We start from the raw sequence: 23,921 nt of genomic DNA on the forward strand, positions 1-23,921 counted from the left end.
TATTCACCCAACTGGGAAGCGCTCGGACAGCAGGCGGGTGGAGCACTATTGAAACGAGGCCAGAGAGGTCAGCCGCACAGCTGACAAAGAGCCGACATTTAATTTTCGGACCGCACTTTATTATAATGACCAAGAATTGGGTCAAACTTTGAGCGAAATAAATTTCGTAAAGAAAACAAAACAAACCAAACTTTACAAACATTGTATAAATATATTTTGCTTAAAGCATGCTTTGAATAAAATATAAGTTCTGTCCGTGGTTGTCATGTTAAAAAAGAAAAACACAGCCAATGCCTCCTGAAGAACATGCCTGAATCGTCAGGGGTTTTTCTGCCCGCCGTAGAGCGCGCGTCCGCCGTACAACGGCGCTGTACTCTGTCCCCTTTGTTGTTCATGTTGTACCTGCAAGGGTTGGAGACCAATCTAGAGGGGAGCGGACTAGGCTTCAACCTATCTTTTTTCAAGCAAGGGGAATTGATTAAACAGACATTACCGGGACTAATATACGCGGACGATATAGTGATAATGGCTGACAACAAGGAAGACCTGCAGAAGTTGTTAGACATATGCAGTACAGAGGGAGATAGATTAGGCTTCAAGTATAGTAAGGAAAAATCTGCAGTCATGATATTTAATGAAGAGGGCGGCGAGCATAGAATACAGGAGTTCGTGCTAAAAGTAGTGAATGAGTACAAGTATCTTGGGGTGTGGATAAATAACAGTTTTGAGTATCCGACAGAGCATGAAAAATATGTAATGAATAAAGCTAGTAGGAATGCAGCTGACATGAAAAATAGGGCACTGCGGAATTACAATAGGTATGAGGTGGTAAGAGGGATCTGGAAAGGGGTGATGGTCCCTCGCCTGACCTTCGGTAATGCGGTCCTGTGTATGAGGCCAGATGTTCAAGCAAGGCTGGAAATTAGGCAACGGGGAGTAGGGAGGTTAGCTTTGGGAGCACATGGCAATACACCAAATCAGGGGGTACAGGGTGATATGGGATGGGCGTCTTTCGAGAGCAGAGAGGCTAGCAGTAAGATAGCATTTGAGGAATGATTGAGAAAGATGGAGGAAAAGCGGTGGGCTAGGAAAGTTTTCAGATACCTGTATATAAAGAATGTTGACACGAAATGGAGAAAGCGAACTAGAAAATTGACAAGCAAATATCTGGACAGCAGTAAGGGGGCAAACCAGCAATTATCGCTTAAGAAAAAGGTTAAAGGAACAGAGAGAGCTTTGTGGAAAACAGGGATGCTGGCGAAATCGGCACTGGAAACATACCGCACCTTTAAACAGGAAATTGTCAAAGAAAATATCTATGATAATTGTAGGGGAAGTTCTTTGTTGTTTGAGGCCAGGACTGGAGTTTTGCGGACTAGGACGTATAGAGTCAGGTACCAGGAGATAGACACTTTGTGCATTGCGTGCGGAGAGGAGGAGGAAACGGCTGAACACTTGATACTTTTCTGTAAAGGGCTTCACCCTACAGTGGAAGGCAGCGGGGCTGACTTACCCAAGGCATTGGGGTTTAGGGATAGTGTAGGGAAAGTGGATTTTAAGAGGTTAGAAGTAACCAAGCGAAGGTTATCTGATTGGTGGCTAAAATCAAGACAGGAGTAAAATTTCACAAGACATGGCTAGGTGGCTTGAGCCACCGCCCGATGTAAAGGGTTCAGCCGTATCCATCCATCCACCCATCCATCCTAGCAGACGACACGCAGGCAGCACAGAATTTTCTTGTGACTGCCGTTTCAGCAAAAAGTATGCCTTCTGGTGCGCTGTTTCTTACAATATTTGAGTGGTGTGTTTAGTGTCACCATTTAACAAGTGACATGTTGATGACTGCAGTTGCTGGAGGGAGTAGCGAGCGAAAATGCGTTGCTGTTGCGTTCCGTTTTGCACGTCCAGTCAGCGAAACAAGAAGCCCGGCGTTTCGTTCTATGAAATTCCTGCCGACTTAGAACCCCAGGAAAGATGGTTCAAGGTAATTAGAAGAAAAAACTGGCAGCCAAACACCACATTAAAATATTTTGTAGTTTGTAGCTTGCATTTCCAGCCAAGTGACTTTCGGGAAGACACCAAGTTGACGATGTTGAAAAAGGGTGTCGTGCCAAGCATCTTCAATCAGTACCCGTCGTACCTAAGTCTGGCACCAACAAAATCCCGCGACGACAGCAGTATAAAAAAGCGAAAACGCGAAGATTCGCCTGTGGGCACCGTCCATAGTCCTGAACCTGGACCATCGGGCGTGACCGCCGTAGAGGCCGTAGAGCTTTACCTGGCGGCTAGTGCATCAAGTGATGCAGCTGGCACAGTAAGTCCTGTTCCAGTCCGTCAGACCGCGTTCGTCTTACTCTCGTCCGGCACCCAAACAGACAACCAAAAATCATCAGCGGCTTTCCTTGACCGAAAAAAGTGGCGCGATAAGGAACGTGCTTGGAAGCCACGAAATGAAAGGCTCAAATGCACTGTTGACGCGTACAAAAAAGAACTGGAACGCCTCAAAGAAAAATTCCACGTAAAAACGTTCCTTCGGATTGTGGCAGACTCTAATCAACACGACAAGAAAGCCATATGGCTATCACTAGATCAGGTTGTTAACTATACGGCAAAAAAACCAGTGTGGAGTGAGACCACCGTCCGACACTGCATCATTCTGCGCAACATTTCTCCCAGGTGCTATGAGCATCTCAGAGCAGAACAACTCCTTCTCCTGCCTAGTAGAACCACACTTAACAAATACATGGGGACCTGCTCAGGAGAAGTTGGGTTCAGTAGCCTGGTCAAGAGAAGGTTGAGCACAGAGCTAGATTGTTTAGTTACCTCGCAATCAAGTGTGTGGCCTAGTCATAGACGAGATGCACATCAAACAGAAGCTGGAATATCACAGGCAGATCGAGGGACGCTTTTCTGGGAGACATTGATATCAGCCCAGATCTTGACCATCTGTAGCTGCCAGTGCAGGAAAAGGGTGAACTCGCCAATTCTTTGTTGTGTTTCCTGCTCTGCGGGCTGCACGCCAGGTTCAAAATCCCAGTGGGGTATTTCTTCACCAAGGGATGCACAGGCGAAGTGCTGGCAGAAGCTATCAGGCATGCGGTAAAGAAGACGGAAGAAATTGGATATAAAGTTGTCAGACTCGTCGCAGACAACCACATGGTCAACGAGAATGCAATGGAATTCCTGTCACAAGCGCAGCCACAAATACGAGTGCCACATCCTGCCAACCCGTCTAGGCACCTCATGTTGGCTTTCGACCAAAGTCACATAATCAAAAACGTACGTTCGCAGTTCCTGTCGAAGGAAATGGGAGCAAAGAAATCTCTTCACTCTATGTAAGAGAATTGTACAACATTCAAAAGGGGTCCACCGTGAAGCCAGTGCGATTTCTCACTAGAAAACACGTCTACCCATCCACCATAGAGAAAATGTCAGTAAAACCAGCGATTGAGCTCTTTTCATCTCCTGTACCGCTGCCTTGAACTTTATGAAAGAACAGGCTGGGCACACATGCGATGATAAGTTCTTAACCGTAGGCCCGACAGTCGAGTTCATGTGCAAGAAGAACAAGTGGTTTGTAACAATGGACGTCAGTAACCGTAGCCAGCACATTCATCAGAACTACCCGGACATAAAAGAATTTTCGGACATTGACGATCGAAGGCTGCACTGGCTGGAGCACGAATTCGTTGAGTACATGGAAGACCTGAAAATGCGAGCACCCAAGAGAGCTTTTTAGCTAAAGAGACCTACCACGCCCTCATGTTCACGACACTGTCAAATGTGCACTGCATCCGATTCTTGCTAAATGAGTGCAACTTCAAGTTCGTCTTGACCCGCAAATTCTCAAGTGACCCCATTGAGTCGCTCTTCAGCTCTCTGCGGCGTTCAGCAGGATGTAATGACATGCTAGATGTGAGAAGTGTTTTGAGCGGGTTGGAGAAAATGCTACGTACAGGCATTGTTGCAGCCTCAGAGAACAGCAACGTCATAAGCTCCACTTCCTTTGTCTCATTTCGTGCCATTGACAATTTAACTGAAGCTGGAGCCGCCACTGCTGCTGAAAACGAAACTATAGAACTGGCTACAAACGCACTCCAAGACGTGTGTGTCGTCGCAGCCTTTCCTGCCGACTCCGGAAATGGCAGCTATCAGTCTTATTGGGGGCTACATAGCTCGTGTGGTTTCTGAGAAGGTCGAATGTGACAGCTGTGTGGCTTTGATGAAAAAATTCAAAGGAAATGCTGCTGTAGACTGTTTGACTGCCCACCAAGACATGGGTGGACTCTTTTACCCGACGTTAGTGCTCCTAAGAGTGTTACAGGGCCTCAAGAAGTTCGTCGATATCATGCTCAAAGACCGAACGCATCTTCATGGCCACTGGACAGATGAAAATCACGGGTTTGCCTGTCCTGATCTCCGAGAACAAGGAAAGCGGCCACAGGGAAGCACTACTGCATATTATATGCAAGAAGTTCATCAAACCATTGCTAACAAACCATGCGCTTGACATAACAGACAAAAACGCAGCTGCAAAGATGTACAACAAGAAACCTCTTACCCGAAAATTCTTGAAACAGCAGTAAGAAACGATTTCCGCCGCCTTCATCGCACTGACGCATGCCATTTTTCCTTGTAAGTGCGCACGTGTCTGTGCCTTCAATCGCAGTTTTTTTTTAATATTCACAAGTCGTTCGCCATTTCTGATACTCCCCTTGTTCCAGTTGTCATTTCATCAACTCACGTGCTTGTCATTTGGAGAAATCCGGTCAGTCAGGCCTGCTGTGTTACTCCGAAGGTCACTGCAGTGTGCGCGTGTGCATCACAAAGGAACCTAGTCAGCTGTGTTTCTTGCGGAAATAATGAAGAAGAGTACGGCTTTATTTGAAATCTGTCAACGTTGTTCAAGGAGGTACCGTTCGGCGAAGGCTCGTCGGAAAAATAGCCAGAAACAGCGCAGGCTGGGCCTTCCAAGATCTGCTTCACCCGATCGAAACATCTCTCGCAATGCTCCGCAGCAAGATTGCAACAGACGCGGGCTTCGGAAAGTTCTAAGAACATTAAATATGAGAGATGTGCCCCTGCGGGCCAGCGACTCCCCAGGCAAGTTACCGCGACGTCTCCGGCTTCCATTCATTGAGCGCCATATGCATTCCTCCTTTGCTATGGGTCGCCTGGCTACAGTTAAGAGCTCAGGTAATTCCGGACTTCCTCCTGTCCTTATTCTATCTCATGGATTATTTTCCGTTTTTGCTTGTTCGAAGTAGTTACTGATTTTTTGCCATTAGCAGCAGTACAATATACAACCATTGATCATGCAGTGTAAATACTTATTTTGCGGCATTTCTCGCCACTTCAAGCACTTGTTGCAATATGAATTTTTCGAACATGTTCCTTTTGTTGCAAACCGTCCAAAATTTACTGGTTATGCAGCAGACAAAAGGTCCTAACGGCAAGATAGAACGGGGTGCACAGCACGCTTTTAGATTTCGAAATCGAAACTGATGATCCTCTTTCAGGAAGTCAGCTTAGACTTTTTAAGTATTGTTTGCGCTTCGAGACATCTAAAAACATGTTTTTTATCGTTAACAACTAAATTTTATTGCTCGAATTCCGAAAAAAGAATGAAACAGCATGATCGGGAGCCACTCGTCACAGTCTCCTAGCCATTGAAACCAAAATCAAAGGTCATCTTTTAGCGCCGCCTCGCGTCAAGTCTGCGCACTGTAGTGGCGATCTCGGCGCCCATCCATTGAAATCGAGCTCACGCTTCCGGCATGTTCTTCAGGAGGCTTTTAGCGTTGTTAAGTGCGAGCCTTCTGTAAAATGGCGTCGCCCATTTGTTGATAGTCGTGGTTGATAGAAACGCGTGGTGTGTGCACGACGCGGCAGCCAAACCACATAGTCATGGGCGAACCTGAGAAACCTGTGGATTCCTTGCATAGCCGGCTGATGGCCGAAGATGATTACATGCTTCGATTGGTTGACACCGTGCATCCGAAGTACTATTTCGACGCTGACACCGTGGAGGCTCTTACTGAAGATATCAACCGGAAAGTAGAAGGTCGAGCGCAAGGTAGGCAATTTTCTTTTGCACAGTGTCAAGATGATCCCTTTTGCAGTTCGCTGTAGGCGTAAAGCAGACTGACATGAGAAATGTCTGTTGTGCTTTGATGTGTCCGTGTGCGCGTGTTTTAGTTCCTGGCGATAATCACGCTGCTGCCGAAGACGCACAGAATGTGTGTCGTGCATGGTCATGATGTTTCCAGAGCGGTCTGATCGCGCCTGCAGAGAGAGAGTGTGTTTATTATTCACATTTTTCACTCGTGTGTCGTGGCATTTATGTGGGGACAGGAAGAGGGAACTGGAAGAGCAGAGATCTCGAGAAGAACATTGGGAAAACCAACATAGGTTATTATTTATTTGGATATGCTGCAGGCCTTTGTTCTGGCCCAAGGTGGAGGACTTTCATGTAAGCATACACAAAAATAAAAGCACAAAATGCGAGAAGTGAGCACACTGGAAACAATACACTTCAGAAAAGAAGATTGATCATTATGACAATATATAGTTTCGTCGCTTTGTGGGTTCATGAAGCAGCTAGCGTGCAGCATTATGAGCATGCTAAGCAGTCACCTTGTTGGTGCACCGTAGGTGCAGACAGAGGCTGTATCATCCAACCGGTATTATTGCAGTCACAGAAGTTGCAATACAGCTGTGTATGTGCATTTCTGAAATGCTCTGTAACTGCTGGTCATTGGTATTGCGTGTGCGGATCAAATCGCTTCTGAGCGCAATTCTCCATCTTAGCAGCAAAAATTGTACTGAGAAGTCAGTTTTGCTTCCTTTCCCTCTGCTCATTATCCAACCCCCCCTTGCTACTCTTTTTTGCGTCTCAGGTCTCAAAAAGGCGCACAAGATGGCACGCTTGGACCCAAGCCTGTATCAGACTGTCAGCCAGCTGCTGCAAGCCAACCAGCCCGCCGGCAAGAAACGCCGAAAAGCTAGTAAGTCTGCCTCATCAGTTTTCCTTTCCAGTCCTAATAATCCTGTGCTATTCATCTTAGACGAAAAAGAGTGCAAAAAGACGAGATGAATAAGGAGTAGTGTGTCTGCTCCATCGCGCTGTTTTTCGTCTAAGACGTTCAGTCACCAGCTCGTCCAGCAATACACTTTAATGCTGTCCTGTTCATGGCAGTCTGCTCTCTAGTGACCATTCACGTCTTGTTCGGGTAGTTAGTGCTCCATCCTCAGCTGGATGTTATGCAATTTGTATTGCAAGGAGGCTGAACTCACTGTTTGGCCCGTCAGCAACAGGTGCATAAAAGAGAGCATGATCGGGCTCTTCCTAAATTTAGCTACACACAGTTTGAACATATTTTTGATCCATTTTGTGTTCTAGTTACTGAGAATGAGAAGCAATTAATTGCTTGGTCGTGTCGCACGTCTTACGCTGCTATTGTGAAGTCAACTGTGATATTCATGCACTGCTTCTGTATGACAGCTGGCCTGCATTGTGTGGGTTTTTGCCTGTGGTGAGTGCGTGTTTCACCTGTTGTGCAGAGGCCACCCTACACTCAGCTGCACTGGACCGTGCAAGTTCCCTGGATGAACTGAGACATCGCCTCAGCAACAAGATTGAGGCACTCAGAGGTAAATATTTCCAGCTCTTTTTTGCCCTAGTTGTACTGTATTTTGGTACGGACAGGCGCTTGCATTCACAGGTCCAAGCATCCTCTTATCAGACCTTCCATATTCATGTAGTTTGCACTACTCATGTAATTTGCATGAGATTGCCATAGTGCAAAGTAAAGAAGCTGAACCAAAAGAGAAAAATAAGAATAAACAGGCACTTGCTTTTGCCGTAATTTCTTAGTAGGCGATTACCGGGTATGTGTTATATAGATTTGCTGTCTCATATTGTGACAAGAAACTTTATATACAGGGGAACCCTGTTAATTGGGACCTGCTTGGTGCAGCCTTTATTCTGACAGTTTAGACTTGCCACCATCGGGCATATTGAAAAGTCTTCCATTAAATGAAACTCTGCACAGTACAAACAAATTTTTGGATGCCTTTTGAAATAAAGCTCTCGAGAGTTGACTTTGCAATACATTAGTTGATCATTCTGGGCTCAAAAAGTGGCTGCCAGCTATATTTTTAAGTTCAGACCTCACAGATAGTTGATAGATTGCTGGAAGACAGCTGCGTGGCATCAGACTTGTACATTCGATAGTTGATTTACTGAACCTGGATTTGCTTTGGTTTCAGAAATGGTTGCGGCAACCCAAAAAGCATGTTTATGCAGTGGGAAGTTCTGTAAGGGATTTGACCGTTCCAAAGGCTGATGGAAAATGAAAAAGAGGTGACTGGACGGATGTGGGGTTGAAACCTACGACTTGTGATGGCTTCCGACGTGTTCTCGTGTTTTGTTTCTGGTTGCAGTTTCTAGGCATGTCTTTTTTTTCCCTTGTGGTTTTCTGCCAGAAAAAGAGGGAAAACAGCTCCTTGTTAATATGTTTATACTTGTACCACAACTGTCCTTTGTTTTCTCATTTCTAATTATTATCGTTTCATGAGTTACACACATGACTAGTTATCCCTATTGGAAGCAAACGACACACGTATGCGCATCTGTGGAAACATTCATGTGCGCACATGCGTATAATGCGAAAGCTAAGGGGAAAGCTTTGTTAGTGTATAGGCATCGTTCGATTTCACTGTGCAGTCTTTAGTCTCTTGTTCTTGCGAGACTACCCAAATGTGGGCCGTTCTCATACATTATTCAGACGTGATTTTGCCCCTGATGAGTTTGCTTGGTGGCCATTGCTGCAGGAAGCCGGCCCGTGGGAGGGGAGCGCAAAGCCTTGACCAAGCGAGCCGCCAAGCCACCGTCCAAGCCGACGCCAGCCAAGCTCCCCAAGTCAGGCCAGGACAGCGTTCCCACTGCTGATAAGAAGAAGAAAGCTAAGAAAGTGCCACAGCAACCTCCTGCCGTCTTCAACCGCGACGGCCGCATGGTATTCAGCAAGTTTGAGCTGGCCGACTCAGTGGCAGACAGGACAGAGCTGCAGCCAAAGCCAGCAAAGAAGAAGAAACTTATGCAGCAACTGGAGGCAAAGGTGGAAAAGATGAAGAACCTAGAGGAGCGTGACCCCGAGCGTGCAAAGCAGGTGCAGGAGAAGGAGAAGTGGCATCGTGCATTGGACAGGGCTGAGGGTCTCAAGGTAGGTTCTTAGACAACTTATACATTTTTCATACTTGTTTTTTAAATGCTACAGCATCATAAAGACAAGAAGCCTTTGGCTGCACTGCTTTCTTTTCCAGCGTGACACACGGCCATGTTTTCCGTTGCGACATTAGACCTTGCAGCAGTGCTGCATTGCATGTTGCCACTGGAGGCAAAATGTGTGCAGAATTTCAGATACTCTGCTGATAGTATTATTCGTTGGTTTATTAAATTCACAGTTTTACTTCTTGAAGTAGTATTCAAATTTTTTTAGTATTTGAAAGTTGTGAATTTTCCCACATTCAGCTAAGCTCATGGTCGACAAGGGCGATTTGTAACTGTTCTCACTGCAGGGTCTTGCACATGTCACATCAGTGAACGTGCACTCCTCTTGTAGAGCCGACAGCCTTGAAGTGGCTAAAGCATATGTGAGGTACTATTAAACCTTGTATATGCGTGTTGTTATCATACTTGTTGTGGCTAAAGAGACCTACCTAAACAAACGAGTTGACAGGCATTGCGAGTAGCCGCTGATTTAGGCTTGGCTGATCCATGGTTAGTGATGGGAAATGAAGTGCCGCACCATTTGGGACATCATTTAGTTGAGTGCCACATTACAGTTGATTAAGGTCCATAGTTTAATTTTGATTCCTTGAGGGATCGATTCCTGGAAGGGCACATGAATTGACTGAAGCAGCAGAAGCATTTCTCACAGTTATTTGTGACACAGAGTATTATTGTGCCAGCATCATGACAGTCATGCACTCGTGTCTCGTGAAACACGCCTGATTTGGCAACTATACATCTTGCTGTAGGGCCTGTAATGCTGCAGATGGGCATTAGTGCTAATTGAAAATCTCAGAGGTGTGGTAGTTCCTGAACAGCCACTCCTGCGTCAAAACAAGTTGGATGTCGCCACATTTTGCATTGCAGCAACTGCTACATTGGTTCTTTTTGCTAGTGAGCAGAAATGCGTATTTCCAGGCATACTGTCTGAACGATAACGAATTTATTCTGGCATATATTTTTCTTTTCTGCTTTGGCTTCGTTCAAAACATTGGTTTACATGACATCTTGAACTCCTTGGGCTGTTCCAGCCGTTCAGGCTTTCTATGCCCACATGCACAGAGAGTGTAAGGTGACGATTTTATCGTGATATACAATTTAGTTTTTGAGTATTTTGTGCTTTTAGTTTGAAAGAGCAGTTCACACAACTGTGCAAAATTGCTCAGGCTATTCCAACCATCAAGGCTGTTTGTACCTGCCGGAACAGATGGTGTGGCTGCACCTTTGAAGTTTTTGTTGGAAAGAAGCACTGCAACTGCTTCCGTAGCTTTGAGTACCCATGAAGAAAGTGAAGGATGCACATTGAAGCATACTGATGTGCCGGTCAGAATGGCTTTATCACTATTGGGCGTGATCGGCGACACTTGGTTGGTCTCATCAAGCACCAGTTAGCTGGAATTTTCAACTACAGCGACGGAGCTCTCTTTGCTGTTGTGTTGTGGAAACAAGGAGGGGGTAGAAGCAGTGCAGTGGCAATTTTTTCTACTGTGGTTGGATTAACACCTCTAAGAGTCTGTTTTAGTCACTATTAGTGCATAGAAGCAGTAGAAACCTTAAAAAAGAAAATGTCATAACACAAAATGGGGCATACCTAACATCATGCGGCTTTCTGTGAAAATGCTGTGGACACAGTAGATACAGTTACTTATTACAATAGAACCCCGCTATAGTAAACTCGGATATAGTAAAAACTCTGACATAGTAAAGTGAAACTGCAGTCCCATTTCACCTCCTATAGATGACTGTACATTTTTTTTTCGGTGGTATAGTAAACATTTTTTTCAGAAAAGCGTCTATAGTAAAGAGCGTCTGGCCGTAACGATGTTCCCGTGGCATGATGTTTGTGCGCTGTTTGTGCTGTGAAGCCTCCTCACATGGCGCTTATGATGTGTGATAGCAGTGGAGCTCCACCGCGTCGCATTGTGAAGGATATGGGAGGCCTTTACAACTTTGCAGCACTTCTGCTTCGACATTCCCGACAGTATGCACCCAGTGAAGCATTAGCGGAGGCAGGAAAGACAGTCATTGCCACGCTGTTCTCATCTCAAAATCGGGTTCCTATTGCCCGGACTCCAACGAAATAAATTTACCAGCTTTCAGATATGGAGCGAATAGGCAGGCCCAAATGCAGTAAAAGCTTGGTAATTCAAGCCCTGTTAATTTGTAAATCCGGACAAGTTTTGGGGGGTTTCGGGGTTCTTCGGGACAGTTTTTTCAGGGTCATTCGTTACAAAGTGTGTTATTGCTACAGTTTGAAAAGTGTATAGGTGCATGCACATAAACAAGAGAAATTCACTGCAGTGCCAAATTGGAGCTTATGTTTTCAAAAGTCGCCTGCATTTCAACATGCACACAATATGGCGAAATGAATTTAAGCAACAATTGCTGTTGGGCTAGTTGGTTGTTTTCCATGCCTGTAGGCACTGCCGCTCAAAGAAATACGGAGCACAAAGGAGAATAAGGAGGACGATAGGTCCTCCTTGTTCTCGTGCTCTATCTCTGTTTGTGCTTTGGTGCCTGCAGGCGGGCAAACTGGAGAGGCATTACGTGGCTTTCTTGATTTGTTCGCATCATCATCATCATCATCAACCTGACTACCGTATTTACTCGAATCTAGGCCGGCCACGATTCTAAGCCGAGACACGAAAGTTGAAGGCCACAGAAAAAAAAAAACTTACCTCGATTGTAGGCCGGCCGAAGAAACAACACTGTTTATACCTCATTATCACAATTATTTTTATGACGCGACACGACTGTTCTTACGTCGCCGCGCACGTGAAAGTGCGTGGCGCGAAACGACTGCACCATGTGTCTGCGCATAGGCGACTTGGTGTAGAGAGAGGAACTCGAGTGAGACACAGCGGGAAGCATCGTGCCTGCATGCTCTGCCGAAGCGTGATTGATGGCCCCGAGAGGGACCGTTGAAAAAAAAAAGCTGCCAAAGGAGCTTTGAGAGAAGAGGAGGAGGAGAGGCGGCGTTGGGCGAGGAGACATATGCAACGCCAGCCCGGGATCAGCCCCCGCTCATTCGTCATCATCATCGCTGACTTCTTTATCGCTGGCCTCCTCGAACAGTGCACTATCTTCACTGCCATCAAGTGCATTAGAGATGCAGCACTTGCGGAATGAGCGTGCAACCAAGCTTTCTGGGATGTCATCCCAGGCTGCAGCTATCCAAGTGGCTACAACTCCCAGTGAGGCGCGCTTTATTCGGCCTGTTGGTGTAAGCTCGCGCCACTCTTCACTAAGCCAGTCCACGTAGTACTTGCGCAGCCGATCTTTGAAAGGCTTATTGAGGCACACATCAAGAGGCTGCAGCTGGCCTGTCATGCCGCCGGGTATGATGGCGACGTCGGTACCGGCTTCGGAAAGCGCAGCTTTTACGCCGTCAGTGAGGTGTCCACGGTAAGAGTCCAGGACGAGGAGGGAACGTTTGGCCAAGAGGGCCCCTGGACGCCGCTGCCAAACCATTCTGATCCACTGCTCAACCATATCGCTCGCCATCCATCCATTTTCGTTGGCGCGGACGATCACATTTCTTGGAAACACTTCCCGAGCTGGTAGAGTCTTCCTCTTAAAAATTATATACGCCGGCAGCTTGTGGCCATCCGCCGTGCAGGCCAGCATTACAGTCATGCGCTGCTTTTCGTATCCGGCCGAGCGCACTTTCACTTCCTTGGCACCTTTTTCGTTCATGGTGCACGCCACTGGCATGTCAAACCAAACCGGCGTCTGGTCAGCGTTTCCCATTTGTCCTACGGCGTAGCCGTGCTCCATCCTCTTCCTTATTACGAATCTCTGAAATGAGATCAGCTTCTCTTCGAAGTCGCCCGGCAGCTTTTGACAAATGGACGTGCGACGTCGGAGGCTGAAGCCAAAGCGCTTCATGAACTTCTGCAACCAGCCCCGGCTGGCTTTGAACAGTTCCCGGGGGACGCCTCGCTCTCTCGCCAGCTCTCTTGCTTTGGCTTGCAGCACTTCCGTGGTCACTGGAAGTGCCGCTGACCTCTGCGTCTCCACAAACTCGGCCAGAGCTACCTCCACTTCTGGATGGCGGCCTTTCTTGGGGCCCGTGAAAGCCGTTCTCGTTGCCGCGCAAGCAAAAATTTCGTTACGCTGCCCCCTCCAACGGCGAACATTCTTCTCATCCACGCCGAAGTCCCGCCCGGCTTGAAGATTTGACGACTGCTCTGCAGCGACTATAACTTTCCGCTTGAAGGCGGCACTATAATGGCACCGCCTGTTTGGTGCCATGGTGTTGGTGATAAAAACTACGCACGAAAACTTCACTGCTGCGAATGTGCTCACGCCACCGCACGAGAACAGAACAAGGCCAAAATGGCAGCCAGTGCTCATGTGTGCTTTGATCAGTATCGGCTACGGATAGCAACGGCTACGGATAGCAACGGCTACAGTGCTGTCTTTCGTTGGCGTTTTGTGGGGGCGCCACCTGCATGCTACATTTATTCGTATTTTACGAATACAAAACCTCGAAACGAAATCCTCGAATCTAAGCCGACATAAGAGTTCTACATCTCGTTTTTTTGAAAAAACTATCGGCCTAGATTCGAATAAATACGGTATGTCCACTGCAGGGCAAATCCCTCTCCCATGCCTCTCCAGTTAACCCTGTCCTGTGCCGGCTGCGGCTGTTTTATTCCCGCAAACTTCTTTATCTCCTCCGCCCACCTAACTTCCTGCCGCTTGCTGCTATGCTTGCCTTCTCTTGGTATCCGATCTGTTATCCTTAAGGACCATCTGTCATCCTGCCTTCGCATTACGTGCCGTGCCCAAGCCCATTACTTCTGTTTCGTTTCATTGTTTCCTTTCTTTGTTTTTTTCTTTTTCTTTTGTTCGAATACAGCACAGCATATGCCATCTGTGCTGTAGGCACCGTTGCCTTCTTTTGTTGTGCACATTTTTGTTGTAGCTCAGTGTTGTAGCGCAGTGGCTCAGTGGTTATTGCGCGCGGCTGCTGGCCCGAAAGATGCAGGTTCAATCCTGGCCACGATGATCGCATTTCGATGGAGGCGAAAGGCTAGAAGTTTGTGTACTGTGCGATGTCGATGCACGTTAAAGAACTCCAGGTCGTCGAAATTTCTGGAGCCCTTCACTAAGGCATCCCTCATAGCCGGTGTCGCTTTGGGACGTTAGACCCCCCATAAACCATAAACCATTTTTGTTGCGCCTTTTGGTTTCTCTTATTAATTTTATGCCTTTCCAAAAAGGCATTTACACAAAACAGTGTTAAAGTGAGATTGTCCAGTTGAATGATATTAAGCTTGGAGCACTGGTGGCTATTGTTCAGTACTTACAGTGGACTCTGTGGCTGTGAAATTGTGAGAATACATGTGATGCCACCCTTTTGCCTTATTCTTCGTGAAATTCATGAAAGCTGCCTTTGCTTTTGCCATAGGTGAAAGATGACCCTGCATTGCTGAAAGCATCGATGAAGCGGCATGAGAAACGGCGGCAGCAGAGTCGCAAGAAGTGGCAGTCACGGACCGAGCACGTCCAGCAGCAGCAGCAGGAACGCCAGCAAAAGCGGCGGGACAACATCAAAGCACGCAAACAGGCCAAGCTCCAGACCAAGATGAAGCGGCTTAAGAAGAAAGGCCGCATTGTGCCAGGCTTCTGAGAAGTTGGGGGGAGAGGAGGGGACAGAATATAACCTTTGGGAACGCCACCAGAAACCGTGTTGGTGTTGCTTGCTGATGTTCTTACAATGTGTCTAAGAGTGTATTATACAAAGGAGGAGGAGGGAGCGGAGAAATAACTATTTTAAGAAAAGAACAAAGGTCCTCAAGGGTGAACTCCTACTTATCCTAGAGTCCACAGGCTTGGGCCTCATGGAGAGCTCTGCCCACTAGCCATGTTTGGCCAGCTAGTTGAGTAGCTGGTAGAGCGGCCTCCTATCAGGAGGAGGATGGGTTGGGTATGTGTGGAACTGGCATGGGTTGGAGGCATTCCCACAGGTAGTGTATGAGGGTGGCCTTGGCCGCCCTATATGTTGAGCAGAGTGGGAGGGTCAAGGTAGGGTGGCAGCGATGAAGGAGGTAAGGTGAGATGTAGCAGTTTGTCTGTAGTCTTTGCCAGACCGCACTGTATCTTGAATGTCGTGTACGGTTAGGTAGTGAGAGGGTGAAGCGGCTGCTTTTGCAATGAGTGGTGATTTGGTGGTATGTGAGTAGAGCCCGAGAGGTTTTCGGCATGGCTTTGGGTGTCCAATCTTCTGGGGCTTGGAGAGGTAGTTCCCGAGCCAGCGCATGAATGCGCTGATTACTGTGGATCGTGGCATGCCCAGGAACCCATGTGGGGATTATCTCTTGGGTAAGCATGTGTCCTGGTAAAAGAATGCATTGGGCGGTTGGTGTGATAATGCTTTGCTGATGGTGACAGTACGCAGCTTGGGAAGCACAAGGGAGGCATACCGTAGGTCGATCGTGCATACGTTGTATATGCATGTGTTTGTTCACCTTCATGCAGTTTGCACTGGGTTGTTGTAGCTCCATCGTCAGCTTGCCATCACACTCTGTGTTGAAGTAGCTGTGTATAGCTGTATAAGGGACCTTCCCTAGGGTTTGTAACAGTACTGATTGATGTAAGCATCATCAACACAATGCACCAGAACTGTAAACTCTGTGTTATCATGCGAGGCAAAAGGAATTTAATCCTGATGGTTGATACAAGAGGCACTGCAAGGAATTTATTCTCTGTGGTCTTGTGGTTCCACCTAGGTTGGCCCAGGTGAGACTGGGAGATTCAACTGGCACTGTCATTCCTTTGCCTTGTGGAAGGGTAGAAAAATCGTCATAGCACATGAGATGACTTTTTATGGTCCAGTTTACAAGGCACTCATGGTATGCTTAAAGGAGTATAGACGCCTAACTTTTGGTGCGTTTTATATTGTTTGTAATGATGCGTAATGCATTATTATACATGAATTACCGCCTGGTATTCTCCTGCGACCGCTAATATTTATAATCGCATTTCTTTTTTTGTGCTGTTCTGGTTTCAACAGCCGAATGAGGACTGCGACGTCAACGTGTGCTTGCAGGTCACGTGAGGCATGAACAAACTGCAATATAATTGCTGCTTCCACATTCGTTGTCATTCCATCTCTTGTGGAAGGCTGACTTCAGCACTGCAGTAAATTAAAACGATGAAGCAGTGATTATATGGACGTTCTTCATGCCTCACATGATGCAAAATTACTCTGCCATCACAGCCATCGTTTGGCTGTTTAAACTGAAGCAGCATGACAGAAAATATTCGATTATAATTTATTTAGCGGTTGTAGGCGAATATGGCATCGCAATTCATGCGTAGTAATGTCTTCCGCATCCTTGTAGAAAAGAAAATATGCCACCAAAATTAGGTGTCTGTACTCTAACTTTTTTTTATCTTTTGAACAGCATTGAGGGCATCAGCTTGTACATGCGCCCTCATGCCAGCACTGAGGCGCACAATGTCAATGGCACATTTCAGGCAGGCAGGGAGCAGTAAAAGCTCGTTAATGCGGCACCATTCAGAAATTTGGATAATTAAAAATGGTGCCGTCCGGCCAACGACCATGTCAGTGGTCTCGCACCGGTTAATTTTAACGGGCTCCCGAAGAAAGGCCGCGTTCAGGAATGACCGGCACGGCAAGTGATCGTCAAAGTAGACCTACTGAAACCTGATTTGTATCCCGCAGAGTCGCCGGCGCATCTCTGACCTGTGCACAACAGCTGCATATTGACCCCGTCTCTGAGGATAGTCCAACCGCATAGTTTCGATTTCGCTTTTAGCGTCGCGCCAGCCCGTGGCGAAGGCGGCTATCGGCCGCACGTCAACCAGCCAAACCAGCCCATACAGATGTGCGCCGCTACGGACGCTGTTTGTATTCATTAGAGGTCCCATTCAGAAGAAACACCGGCGTCCGTCCGTGCCACGAAAAAGAAGATGGTAACACAATCTGTATTTGTGCAATGTATATTTAGGAGAAAGATTACTGACGCCAACCAAGTTAATTTTTGGAAAAACTTTGTTTCTGGACCGGCTCGGTCCCTTCATGGTGTGACTACCGGCGAGGCGCAGCGTGGCTTTTTAAGCCCTTTTGTGGTAGACTTCCGGGTCTGTGGCCGTAAACCATGGATGTAAGTAGAGGGAAGTGTCCCCAGGGAGCGATTAACATTCTTCCGTGTCTGTTGGATGTGCCACGACTCGAGTAGAAGCCTCCTGCGCGGGTTAGCTTCGGTTTCCAGTACAGTATTGCTGTAAAAGTCATTTCGGTGTATATTAGCCCCTATCCTTTCTTACGATCTCTCCCCCTTTTCCTCTCCCTGTCCTCTCCTTGTCCTTTCATTCTCGTTAGTCGCAGCTCTGGTGCTTCAGGTTTCGATGGCAGATGCCGTGGCTAGCAACATCTTTTCCTTCCATTGTTAATTTATTAATAAATAGCCACTAACATAACCTGTTTTAAAGCGAAGCGTTAAGGAATTCGTGTCGCAGAAAATCCGGCGTCGCCGGCGTCATTGATTGTCAGCGAAAAATCCCCTGAGAAGCAACCTAGGAGGTAGGTGGGCCAGCTAGGTCACGTGACCTTGTTGCATCATCACAACCTGCTAACCGGATTGTGAGCAAACTGCCCACCGTGGCAGGTGGCAGTTAATGATTCGTTGCGAGAGGTTGCTGTGAAGAGAAACCTGGATCGCACAAGTCCCACTGCTAGAAGCACCTGTCATCGCAGGGCAGCGGCGCATGGCTAACTGCTGCACCAGTGCGCCAGGAGTGGTATGAGTACTCCCAGGGATCTATGAATGTTAAGAATGCCCAATTCTGCATATATGGGCAATAACCCACTAGTTCTCGCGTCATATATCCTTAAGGCGTAGCTTAAAGTTGCACTGAAGTGGAATTTGAAAGCGTATTTTTACCGCGAGAAATCGATCTACACTCTCCGAGGATTCTTAGAAACTTAGAATTATTATCCTCTGCGGCCGATTCCCCTGTTAAATCAAATAAAACGTCCCGGCTCCCGCCTTTTTTTAATTCGCCTCGGAAAAGAGGAGTCAGCCAACGCGTGGAGTACCTTTCAGCCAGCCGCGTGGTTGCTTCGCTTTAGTTTTTATTTTGTTTTTAGGTTTCTGTGAATAAATAATTCCAGTCGCAGACTACATAGCCGAAAATTAGGTCCACGGAAATAAAATATGCGTGCACTTTGCACGTACTCTTTGCATTCGCCGATCATTAGCACTTGATCACACTTTAAATTATGACAGCCTTCGACAGCATTTCCCATTCTGCAATCCTAGAAGGTCTAAATCAGATATTCTGCGGATCTCGCATCTTCCAATATATCTCCACTTTCCTCACTGCCCGCACAGCCACGTTAGGCATCGGATCTACTAGATGGTCTTCCTTCCAAAACACTTGACAAGGGCAATTCACAAGGTGCTGTCCTATCACTACTGATATTCAATATAGCCATGACCGCTCTCATCCACAAGCTCTCTACACTCTCCGACATTGGATATACCATCTGTGCGGATGACATCGCCATCTCGTCAACCCGAGGATCCCTCGCCGCCAAAGAGCAAGCCTTAACAAACAGCCATCAGTGTGGTCGAGCATTTTGTTCAGACCAGCAATGTGCAGTGTGCACCGGAGAAATCGGAAATCATCTGTATTCATGGTCCCCGCTATCATTCCCTCGGCCCAATCATGCTCGAAATTCACAACCACCCTACAAAAGAAAAATCACTCATCCAAGTGCTTGGCCTCTGGGTCCACCCACCCACACCATTGCCACTCTACGCACGTCCGTGCTCAATATCGCACGTACGGTACGACATATCTCTGGACATCGCAAGGGCATGCGCGATGGACGATGTATCCGCCTCGTCTCAGCCCTGGCCACGAGTCGAATCCAGTATGGTCTCCCATAACACAACATTGATTGCACCGCCGAGAGTAGGGTCGATATCCTTATCCGTACCCTCTAAACAGCTCTGGGCCCCCCCATGTGTACATCCACTACTAGACTGCTTGTTCTCAGGGTTCACAACACTTTGCGAAAATCCAGGAGGCCGTTCTGAACTCAACCGACTCGTCTCCTCACCACCTCGGTGGGGTAGGGCCATCCTTTCAACGATAGATGATCAGCAGGCCACCAGGACCACGGCCCTGACCGGAGTTCTTCCCAAAGCTACCCGCTCCCGCCTTTACATGGACCCTATTCCTCTCCACATTAATCACGAGTCACAGGCACCACGCTGTCAGGCCCGTCTTCGCAGCTTCCGTAGGCATACGGCCCAGACACCTCGGCTGTGTGTGGATGTGGCTTCCTATGCACAGCCCCACAGATATGCTTGCGCTGCTGTCAATAACACCCCTAATCTTAGAGCGTTCTTAACGACAGCACAGGATCCGGCGGCCGCAAAAGCCATTGCAATAGTCATCACCATCAAGATGAGCGACACCCAACACCACGGCACCTACATTTTTAGAGACTCCCAAATCACCTACACAGCCTATACGAGTGGACGTGTCTCACGCACGGCTCTCCACGTTCTGGGCGGCCATTTCCAGTATGATGATGTCATCACCTGGGTACCAGGACATGCAGGTTTCAATGGCAATATTAGGGCAGATGCCCTAGCTCGAGATTATACCAACCGAGCAGGGCACATTGACTACTCTCTACCCCTCTCAACCCATTTGTTAACCCGCCTAGAGACCCTATGCCTAAAGAGGCGTCTCTACCCCCCGCCACGTAAAAAACTTTCCCCGGCGGACTCCTACCACCGAAGACGCATCCAAACACTCACTTTCCTAAATCCCCACCACCTACACAGCGTTTGCCCAACATTATACGCAGATACATGCCCTTGGTGTGGTGATATTCCCGCATTCACGGAGATTACATGGACATGCACAGCCAAACCGAACCACTTAAATTCGCACAACGCGGCGATGGAGCAATGGGAGGTGACGCTGGCCAGCGGCACCCTGGAACACTAGGAGGCGCTAGTCGCCATCGCCAAAGCGTCGACGGAGAATCATTCGAAGTTTCTAACTATGCTTGGAACGTGCAGATCGAGTTTCCGTGGTAAAAGGATAAGCTCAGTGCACCTTTAAGTGACCCTTCCAATTTTAATGCGGTAGCGTTAAAGGCCCCGTTCACCAAAAAATCCGGTGTCGGCGTTGTGAGCGAAATATCACGGTATGGATCTGGCAGGTCGTCGGCAAAGTGCGACATCGGAGGCAGGTGGCCCACCTAGGTCTCGTGACCTTGTGGTGTCATCAAAACCTACCCACCGGAGAGTGAGCAGACTGTCCACAGAAAGCCCCAGTGGCAGGTGGTAGTTGAACTAATTTTTCCCTCTTGAAGAGCAATCTGGGCCGCACAAGGCCTACCGCTGGGAGCACCTGCCATCGCAGGGCAATGAAGCATTGCTTAACCACTGCACCACTACGCCAGGAAGGATATGAGGACTCCCAGAGATCTATGAATGTAAAGTAGAGAATGGCCTACATATGTGGCAATTAACCCACTATGTTATCGCCTCATACTCTTAAGGCGAAGCTTAAGTGTCTCCTCCAATATTTTTTCATGACACGGACAGACGGAGGCAGCACTTGCCCACCATGTCCCGCTATCGTTCCCCCGGCCCAATCATGCTCGAAATTCACAACCACCCTACAGAAGAAAAATCCTTCATCCGAGTGCTCATTGGTCGAGAGGCAGCTTCCCAATGAATTATCAGCAAAAAATAACCTTGCGGGAGCTCGGGAAGAGCAACCTGTGTCTCACAAGTCCCAACGGTGGCTGTGTTCTAAACAGCGACCTGCGTGGCAGTAACGCATCCGCTTCACCTCTGCGCAAGGAGTGGTGCGAGTGCTCCTTGCGATCGACGAAATAAGTACTTAATTGCTCTGGAGGGATCTCTAATGTTATTGCAGTGTACTCTTAAGGGTAGGTTAAGCGCCGTCACACCACCTTTGACGTCGCCACAACCTGCCCACTGTGGCAGGTGGAAACCGGCGCACCGAAGTGAAAGCAACCTGCACATGTGCACCGTTGCAGGTGGGTATTAAATTGATGATTGGTCGAGAGAGGTCACGTGACGCTTGGACGTCGTGACAACGTACGTGCTCTCGGTGGCAGGTGGAAACGGGCCCACCAGATTGAGAGGTCACGTGACTTTGTGACCTCATCTGGTGATTGAGCTGTGTGTGCGAAGTGGACCGGTTGAGTCCTGACGAGTGAGGAGCAACCCCGAAACGCAAAAAAAAAACAAAGGGCACACACCAAATTAGCAAAAATGTGAGGATCTTAATTGCTATCTCCTTCCATTCTTAAGGTGCTTGAAGTGTCCCCAAGATTTTTTATTATACAATCCGGTTTCACCCGAAGGCATAATAGGGGGGGGGGGGGATGAGAAATATCGTATACAGGTAAGGCAAGAAAAAAATCGGAATACAAAGACAATAAGGGATAAAATAAACAGCCCTCTCCACCTCCACACAGATAGATTTCATGTAATTATGAAGAAATTCTCATTGTCGCACTCTTCTCATCTCAAAAGGAGGTCGACCATTGCCCCGTCTTTCGAAAGATGAATTTACCGTGATGCAGGTGGTTCACGTCAGCTTTTCCTCGGCCAATGGATGATTCGAACATTTTAACGCGATAGCGTTAAGAGCTCGTGTCGCAGAAAAGCTGGTGTCGGCGTCGGCCGTTAGCGAAAAATTCCTCCTCCTCCTCCTCGGAATGTACGCCACTGCCCCAACAGATGGCGCGCGACTGCAGCGCCTTCCACTCGTCTCGTTCGGGCGCAGTGGGACCGTACGGATACGCAGAAATCACGCGGTGAGCGGCGAATAACGCAGCGCACATCCAAAGCGCGTTCACCACGAAGCTTGCGGCTTGCTGCCCGTTCGTTCGGCGCGGAAGCTATGCTGGAGTTCGTGGCATCAGGTTTGCCGAGAACTATGTGCCGACGAACTACGACTGCAACTTGAGTAGTAGTAGTAGTAAAAACATTTATTTTCACAGAAGGAAGAGTAAGGGAGTAGGGTGTTGGGGATAGATAGAAGTGGAGCTGCAGTGGTCGGTATTCCCTAGTCCAGGATCCCGTTGGCCTCCGCCGCTGCCTTGGCCCTCGTCACCAGCATAAGCTGTGTGCTCGGGTCGGAGTCAGCCAGGAGGGCCTCCCACTGCTCTAGACTAGGGCTATTTATCTTTGGTAGTAAAGGGCTTTTTTCACAGCCCCAGGTGGCGTGGTACGTTGTGGCGTAGCCCCCACACCACACGCACTCTTTCGCATATCTGTTCGGCCACATTTTATGATACATGGCTCTGCTTGGGTAGGTGTCTGTTTGTAGTCTTCTGAGCGTGGTGGCCTGCTCTCTGTTGAGGATATCCGCCGGAGCCGAGTACTTCTTGCGCGCTCCCAACAACGCCTTCATTGCCTCCCCGTACGATTCTGGCGTGCTGAAGGGTTCGACCGGCAAACCCGCCCTCCGGTTCGTGAACCCTCGGACAACGGTGTCTGCCATGAGATTTCCCTCAACCCCAGTGTCAGGGACCCAAATGATGGTGTGTTGAATGTGTGTGTTGTTTGATCCATGTCTGTGTTGGTTTTGTGCGAAGAGAATCCTCGCGGCTTTTTGGCCGATCCTGCCATCTCTGTATGCCCTCGCTGCAGCCTGAGAATCCGTCGCTATCCAGTAACTCAGTCCCTGCCGATGGGCTTCAGTCAGGGCTAGAGCTATGGCGATCTCTTCCGCTGCTTGTGTTGTCCTTGTGCGCACTGATGCACCAGTAATTATCTTCCCATTGGCGTTCACTACTGCTACCGCCCTAGCGTTTTCCTTCGTTCTGTACTTGGACGCGTCAACATACAGAACCATCTGTTTCTTCTTTAGGAACCTGTCCAACTCCAATGATCTCGCCGCCCGTCTTCCTTCGTGGTTCTTCGGGTCCATGTTTCTGGGCACTGGTTTAACCAAGAAAGTGCTCCTAATTTGGCTGTCGATGTCTGTCTTGTCTTCGCCCTCGCCTTCTGCCAGGTATCCTAGCTTTAGCAGTAGTGCGCGGCCAGTGGCTGTTCTTTTAAGTCTTTCGAGTTGAAATCTGAGCATAGTTTCACTGTGCTCCTCATAGGTGCCGTACACACCCATGTTCATTAACTTTTCTGTCGAGGCGCAGGTCATGACTCCTAAGGCTTGCTTATACGCCTTTCTGATGCATGTTTCCATTTTGTTCTTTTCCCCTTTATTAGGTTGTAGGTACGGAAGCGCGTACGTCATCCTCGGTATGATGAGCGCAGAAGTGATCCGTAACGCATCTCGCTCCTTCACCCCTTTTCTCTTGTTCGTAATCCGGCTTAACATCCTGCATATCTGTTTCGTGGAGTGTTCCAAGAGCTGGATGGTATGGTCTCGTTTGCCTTTCTCTTGCAGCCACATTCCCAAGATGCGAAGCTTATGTGTCCTTCTTACGGGTTGTCCATCGATCTCTAACTCTATCGATCCCCTGTCCTCTTTGTTTTTGTGAAGTCTAATAAATTCTGATTTTTCTGGAGAGCACTGCATCCCGCTAAATAAAGCAAATTGACCGATCTCATCCGCCGCTCTT

At 48.0% G+C, this 23,921-nt stretch overlaps 2 protein-coding genes across 4 annotated transcripts in view; one reads left to right on the plus strand and one right to left on the minus strand.

The window, feature by feature from the left end:
• LOC144099441 (RNA-binding protein Ro60-like) overlaps positions 1–114 on the minus strand; it is a 35,112-nt gene extending 34,998 nt beyond the window's left edge. For 2 of the 3 annotated variants that reach the window (XM_077632739.1, XM_077632738.1), the window contains exon 1: positions 8–114. The gene's annotated coding sequence lies outside the window, so the exon portion shown is untranslated. The remainder of the gene's footprint in view (positions 1–7) is intronic. The other variant, XM_077632740.1, reaches the window with a different exon arrangement.
• Positions 115–5,809: 5,695 nt separating this feature from the next.
• Positions 5,810–14,938, plus strand: LOC144097349 (uncharacterized). The gene is made up of 5 exons (XM_077630089.1): positions 5,810–6,076; positions 6,900–7,007; positions 7,564–7,653; positions 8,836–9,227; positions 14,712–14,938. Exons 1-5 carry the CDS (start codon positions 5,908–5,910, stop codon positions 14,931–14,933), a joined length of 981 nt encoding a protein of 326 aa, XP_077486215.1. The 5' UTR covers positions 5,810–5,907; the 3' UTR covers positions 14,934–14,938.
• The last annotated feature ends 8,983 nt before the right edge of the window (positions 14,939–23,921 follow it).

Source organism: Amblyomma americanum, chromosome 7 (genome assembly GCF_052857255.1).
Source record: "Amblyomma americanum isolate KBUSLIRL-KWMA chromosome 7, ASM5285725v1, whole genome shotgun sequence".
Taxonomy (NCBI): Eukaryota; Metazoa; Arthropoda; class Arachnida; order Ixodida; family Ixodidae; genus Amblyomma; species Amblyomma americanum.